Source organism: Alnus glutinosa, chromosome 1 (assembly GCF_958979055.1).
Source record: "Alnus glutinosa chromosome 1, dhAlnGlut1.1, whole genome shotgun sequence".
Taxonomy (NCBI): domain Eukaryota; kingdom Viridiplantae; phylum Streptophyta; class Magnoliopsida; order Fagales; family Betulaceae; genus Alnus; species Alnus glutinosa.
Window position 1 is genome coordinate 10,176,767 of NC_084886.1, and position 7,084 is coordinate 10,183,850.

The 7,084-nt window shown below is 33.0% G+C and overlaps 1 protein-coding gene across 1 annotated transcript; it reads left to right on the plus strand.

Annotated features, from left to right (window-relative positions):
- The first annotated feature begins 351 nt into the window (after window positions 1–351).
- On the plus strand, window positions 352–6,640 carry LOC133867839 (disease resistance protein RPV1-like). Its single transcript, XM_062304635.1, has 5 exons — window positions 352–427; window positions 3,241–4,342; window positions 4,501–4,776; window positions 4,875–5,786; window positions 6,074–6,640. The coding sequence occupies exons 2-5, from the start codon at window positions 3,305–3,307 to the stop codon at window positions 6,638–6,640; spliced, it is 2,793 nt and encodes a 930-aa protein (XP_062160619.1). The 5' UTR covers window positions 352–427; window positions 3,241–3,304.
- The last annotated feature ends 444 nt before the right edge of the window (window positions 6,641–7,084 follow it).

Consider the following 7,084-nt stretch of genomic DNA (forward strand, 5'->3'; position numbering starts at 1 on the left):
GTGAAGACACCCGCAAAACTTTCACCGATCACCTCTATACCGCCTTGGTGCATGCTGGAATCCACACCTTCCGAGATGACGACGAGCTTCCTAGAGGAAACTACATCTCTACAGAACTGCTCAAAGCTATTCAAGGATCAAGGATTTCCATTGTTGTTTTCTCCCAAGGCTATGCTTCTTCACGTTGGTGCCTTGATGAGCTTGTGGAGATCCTGCACTGTAAGAATTCCATAGGCCACACTCTTCTTCCCATATTTTATGACGTGAACCCTTCAGATGTGCGAAAACAAACCGGAACTTTTGCGAAAGCATTTTCTAGGCATGAAAAGCGATTTCAAGCGGAGATAGAGAGGGTGCATAAGTGGAGAGCAGCTCTTACGGAAGCTGCAGATTATTCCGGTTGGGATCTCCAAAATGTTGCAAACGGGTATTATATGTTTCGGTCTCTTGTTCTTTTTGATGCATTATTAATTTTTATTCATTTATTTATTTTTGTCTTTTGTCTTTTGTTTTTCTATTAGATGTTGATAACAAAATAAAATTGAGGTTGAGCTAAAACTAGATTGACAAAATTTAAAGAAAAAAATCTCAAAGTTATTTTAGCTAGAATCCAATGGTAATCTAAACTTCCATAAATGATGATTGACTGAAACTGCGATGACTCTGGATCATAATTTCTGTTTAATTAACTTTATGACTCCTCATCCACATTTATCTTTGTTATAGAAAAAAAAATACGAATTTTATAGTGATAGGCAATTTTGGATCTCAGATCAAGATGCATAGAGTTATGGGGTATTGGATTCTATCAAATCCTTATGTTGTTTTGTCATATTAGTATTGGATTCTATCAAATCCTTATGTTGTTTTGTCATATTAGCATTAACAACTCAACATTTACATGGTGCTTGGTCGGGATTGGGGTTAATCCTCAAAAAGATAGATAGGTTTTCTTCCGAATTAGGTTGGAGGAACTTTCTCTAATTCAATTTATAAAAATGTCATTTATACTTTTTGTATGTGAGAAACACATGATTTTTAAATAGTAAGGGTAGATCGAGTTGAAAGAAATTTTATTAAAAAAACATGTGTCTTTTCCAACTTTATACTTACTATTTAAAAAGAGACATAAATTTTCTACAAACTGGTTTGTAGAAATTTTTCTACAAGCTAGCTTTTAAAAGTAACACGTGTCTTTTGCATATGAGAAACACATTAATGTGAATTTTAATTGTACTCGCAAGTATACGAATCGTTTGCAATTAATGCATTGCAAGTGCGAGGTCGATCCTACAGGAATTTTGCTTTTGAAAACAAAATTTATAACTAAATTATTCAAATCATATCCTAGTTCCAAAAAATGTTTGATTTTGGTGAATAAAAGAAAACATAAATAAAATAAAACAAAAGAAAATGTACTAAAGTTTTGGAATCCACACCTACCGAATCATAACAACATACTCCATATTCATCAATATTAATCTGAAGTTCTCACAATTAAAATCCTAAGTATGCTTTACTATGTTTCAAGTATTTAATCAAAATCATCTCATGTATCCATTCGATGTTTATACAAATCACAAAAGAAATCCAATTTAAATCAAATCATTAAGTGTATTCGTAAATCACAACAAGATATCCAATTTAAATCAAAACATCAATTGTATCTGTAAAATAAATCACAAGGGATATCCAATTGTTCTATAAATAAAAAACAAACAATCAATTATGTGAAATTATCCTAAATCATCAAATGTATCCTTGAATCACAAAAGATATCCAAGAATCATTCTACACAATGAAAAGAAGTAAAACATTGAAAAAATTAAACCAAATAAAATCCGATAATAAAGACTTAAATAGAAGTATTGTTGTTGTTCATTGATGAGGCTTCATTCTCAACCTTAGTTGAGAAATTAGCTACACATGATTATGAAAAATAAAACCCAACCTAAAGAAAAACTAAACTAAAAGGAAGAAAATATATTTGGTCTTTAGCTCTCCTTCTCATTCTTTTTCTTGAGGCTTAGCAGTCTAGTTACAGGGAGAAAACAAACCCTAAAAGCCCTAGAAATTCCAAAAAAATCTTACTTCAATCTCTTGGTCAAATTTGGAAGCAATCCTAGTAATAGCTATGATTCGTTCAGATTTGCGTTCTTATATTACGGGACACTTTTGGCATAATAGGCATCCAAATTAGGAAAATCCTATTTCATAATGATTTGTATTATTTTGAGTTAGCTTTCTAACGCTGCTAATTTCATCTTAATCCAATACTTGAGCAGAAAGTTATGGTAAAAATACTATGACATGTGCATAATATGAAATTTAATCCAATCTGATTTTGACTCTAATTAAAGAAATTTTGATTTAATCCTTTCATTGATTTGTTTAAATATAACTACATCATATAGGTATTCTCAAAGTATGCTTTCTTCCAAGCTTTGCATTTTTCACCTTAAAGCTGCCATTTTCCATTAGCAACCTATAAAACACTAAAAACACAAGTCTAACACAAAACATTAGATTAAGACACAGTTAAAGAATAAGCTAATATAAATTAAAGGGTTTAAATATTTAATATTTTGCCCTTATCGCACATCTTTTTTTAATAGTATGTATTTCTCACATACTTTTTTAATAGCTTGAAGGACATGTGTCACTTTTAAAAGTAGAATTGTATGAGTTTACTACAGACGTCCTTTAAAAAACATGTGTTTCTCATATGCAGAATAGACAAATGACATTTTTATAGACTCGGTTGGAGGAGATTTCACCAACCTAATTTGGACGAAATCTTCGTCCGTATAGTTTTCCATTGTGGTTTAATTCAATTGATTATTACTTACCAAAAAAGTAAACACAAGTAAAGACATTGTTAATATAAAAAATGCAGTTTTCCAAAAAAGCTATTTTTTTTGAGTTGTGGTATTTTCCATTTATGTCTCTGTTTTCTAATTTTCAAAACTAGAAAACTGATTCATGAGAACTACTTAAAGCTGCTCCTAACTCTATCCATTCTATTCCCACTTAATTCATCATGTTGTTTCCATTCTCTGGGTAAGACTTGTGTTTTGTTCGAACAAGACACCAAAATGGGCTTGTGTTTACCATGAAAACTAGTCTCAAATGACTGAAATGATAATATCCTTTTGACTAAAATGACTTGAATAATTTTCTTCCTTTTATTTTCTTGTGCTTATGTTGTTCTTCTGTTTTCTTTTAAATTGTAATTATCAGGTACGAATCAAGGTTCATAGAGAAAATTGTTGATGAAGTTTTGTGTAGAGTGAACAATGCTTGCATGGATATTGCCAAACATCCAATAAGTATAGATTATCGTGCTGAAAAGATGAAAGCTTTATTAAATCTTGGAACAAGTGATGTTCGCATCGTAGGCATCTATGGCATGGGTGGAATCGGTAAAACAACCTTAGCCAAAGCGGTTTATAACCAAATATATGATGGGTTTGAAGGAAGCAGTTGTCTTTTAAATATTAAAGAAATTTCAGAACAACCCAATGGTTTAGTTCATTTGCAAAAACAACTTCTTTCTGAGGTCTTAAAAACCAAGAACTTGAAGATTGCCAATGTTGATAGAGGAATCAATTTGATTAAGGAAAGATTTTTTTGTAAAAGAGTTCTTGTTATCCTTGATGATGTGGATCACTTGAAACAACTCAATTCATTAGCTGGAAGCTCTGAATGGTTTGGTCCAGTAAGTAGAATCATTTTAACAACTAGAGATGAACATTTGCTAACTAAACTTGGAGTACATGAAAAATATAAGGTCGAGGAATTGAATCTTGAAGAATCTCTTCAACTTTTTTGTTGGCATGCCTTTAGGATGGCTCATCCAATAGAAGATTACTTGGAGCTTTCATTTAGTGTAGTTAATTATGCAGGAGGGCTTCCATTAGCTCTTGAAATTTTGGGTTCCTTTCTATCAGGAAGAAGCACTATTGAATGGAAAAATGCATTGGAAAAATTACAAAAATTTCCTAATCACGAGATTCAGAAAGTACTTAGAATGAGCTTTGATTCACTAAATGATGATACTGTGAAGGACACATTCCTTGATATTGCGTGTTTTTTTGTTGGTATGGACAAAGATTATGCCATCAAAATATTCGATGGTTGTGGTTTCTTTCCGGATATTGGTATTTATATTCTCATTGAGAGGTCTCTTGTGACAATCAATTTAAAAAATGAGTTGAGGATGCATGATCTAATTCGAGATATGGGAAGGGAGGTTGTTCGTGAAAGGTCATCCAACGATCTAGAAAAATGTAGCAGATTGTGGTTTCGTGAGGATGTCTTACACGTGCTAAACAAACAAATGGTAAGAAGTGTAATCATTTATTTACAAACAAATGAAAATATTGAGATTGCTCCAAATCAATTATGTGTGACTAAACCTTTTAATTATAGTGAAAATATATAAGCCTACGTAACATGAGAATGTGTGTTACTAATCCTATATATTGCCTATTTCTCCAGGGATCAGAAGCAGTGGAGGGTCTCATTCTAAATATATCTATACTTGAAGATGTACATTTTAAAGCTGAAGCATTTGCAAAAATGAAAAAATTGAGATTGCTCCAAATCAATGGTGTAAATCTCTCAGGATGCTATAAACATCTTTCTGAAGGGCTAAGATGGCTTTGTTGGCATAAGTGTCCTCTGAAATTTCTACCATCAAATTTTCATTTAGAGAATCTTGTTATCCTTGACATGCATGATAGTAATATCAAACAAGTCTGGAAGGGGATCAAAGTATGGTAAATCTTACATTTCCTTTTATTTCTTAAGTATTGTTAAATGTATAAGTCAAAATTTTCTTTTCTTCTCTTTTAACGATTTTGTTTTGATAGATACTCAACAGGTTGAAAGTCCTTAATCTCAGCAATTCCAAACATCTAGTCGAGTCACCAAACTTCTCACAAGTCCCAAATTTGGAGATACTAATACTTGAAGGTTGCACAAGTTTGGTTAAGCTTCATGAGTCCATTGGAAATCTAAAAAAACTTATGTTGCTGAATTTAGAAGGATGCCAAAACTTAAGGGATCTTCCAAGAAGTACTTGTAACTTACAATCTCTTCAAACTCTTAACTTGTGTGGTTGCTCAAAACTTGCTAAGCTGCCAGAGCAATTCGAGAATATGATGGCTCTAACGGAATTGAATGCAGACAGAACTGCTATTATGCAACTCCCTGCCTCATTTGGCCTTTTGAAGAATCTCAAAACTCTATCATTATCGGGACGTAAAGGACAAGCCTCAAAATCTTGGTTATCGCGTTTCTCATCATGGATATCGCCAAAAAGCTCAAATCCCACACATTTGCTCCCAGCTTCCCTTTCTGGACTATGGTCTTTGAGAAAACTAGTTCTGAGCGAGTGCAATCTGTCTGAAGATGGGATTCCAATTGATCTTGGGTGTTTATCTTCACTAGAGGAATTGGATTTAGCAAGAAACAATTTTCGTAATCTACCTCATTGCATCAGCCAGCTTCCTAAATTAAGAACATTGTGGTTGACTAAGTGCACGAGTCTTCAATCAATTTCAGAACTCCCCACAAGTTTAACGACCTTGCATGCAACTGACTGCACATCAATAGAAACAGTCTCAAATCTGTCGAACCTGAAAAGTCCACCTACATTTTTTCTTACAAACTGTCAGAAATTGGTTGAGATTCAGGGCTTGGAGAGTTTGGAATTTGGACCATTAATTCACATGGAACAGTGTAACAATCTAGCATGTGATTTTAGGAGGAGTGTTCTTCAGGTTTCTCTCTCTCTCTCTCTCTCTCTCTCTATTTGTGCGTCTTTAGTTTTAGAGTAATGCTACATATCATCCTTGTGTCCTCCTTTTATCCTCCCAAAGTTGATGTAGCTCTTAAAATTACCATTGGATCAAAATTCAATAATGATCTATCATAAATTCAATGGTAATTTTAAGAGCCACATCAATTTTGGGAGGATAAAAGGAGGACACAAGGATGATATGTAGCATTCTTCTTAGTTTTATGATGTGGACCTTTTTTCTTTTCTTTCTTTTTTTGAAATATATAGTGCCTGTCCAAGTGTGACGAGGTTCGTGCCGTTTTCCTCCCGGGTAGTAAGGTTCCAAATTGGTTCAGCCATCAGGGAATTGGGTGTTCTATTTCCTTCGACGTACCTCCACTTTCAGAGGGTGAAATCCAGGGGTTGCTCGTTTGCGCTGTTTATGCAGCCAAGGAAGAATCCGATGCGATAACTTCAGCTCCTTTCTTGAAAATCACTAATAAAACTAGAGGCCACGAAGAAAGTTTTAGGCCAACGTTCTATGCCATCCCTATAACATGTGAAGATCATTCCTGTGTCTGCCATATACCACTCAAAAGATATCAATTTGAGATGGAAAGTGGAGAGGAAGTGGAGGTGTACATCATATCTGCTGAAGGCATTGAAGTGAAGGAGTGTGGAATTCATCTTCTATTTGATGATTCGAATGTAAGAGATGGATATGGAAGTATGGATATGGAGTCGTCTGCTAAGAGGGGTCGAGACGACAATGAGGCAGGACCAAGCAATGATTGTTCTAATGATCAACAAAAGTGCCCTAAAAGGTCAAGGATGGAGTCTCAATCACAAGAATGAAATATAAAAATAGTTTTTAGTTTTTTCAACATGTATTATAATATAAATGCGGAAATTACTTTTATATTTTTAACAATATTTTAAGTTATCTATTAATATATTTATCTTAAGAATAAAAAGTAAAAGACAGAAAATAAAAATTAATACAAAAGAAACGTGATAGTTTTTCTGTGTAAAAGGCCAGGATGTGAAAACAATATGACAAATTCTCACAAACATGATGTTCAAGAAATATATTTCTATATATATATATATCATGTTCACGTATTAAAAAGAAATGTGGTTAGAGATACTAGCTTTTATTACAAATTTCTTAAAAATCGATGTGGTAATTCATTTGTCATTTCTCACATATATATTAGTAATTAATTACTAGTTAAATTTACTTGTGTATATATATATATCCATGTTACACTCTTATAACTACCACGTGAGTTTATAAAA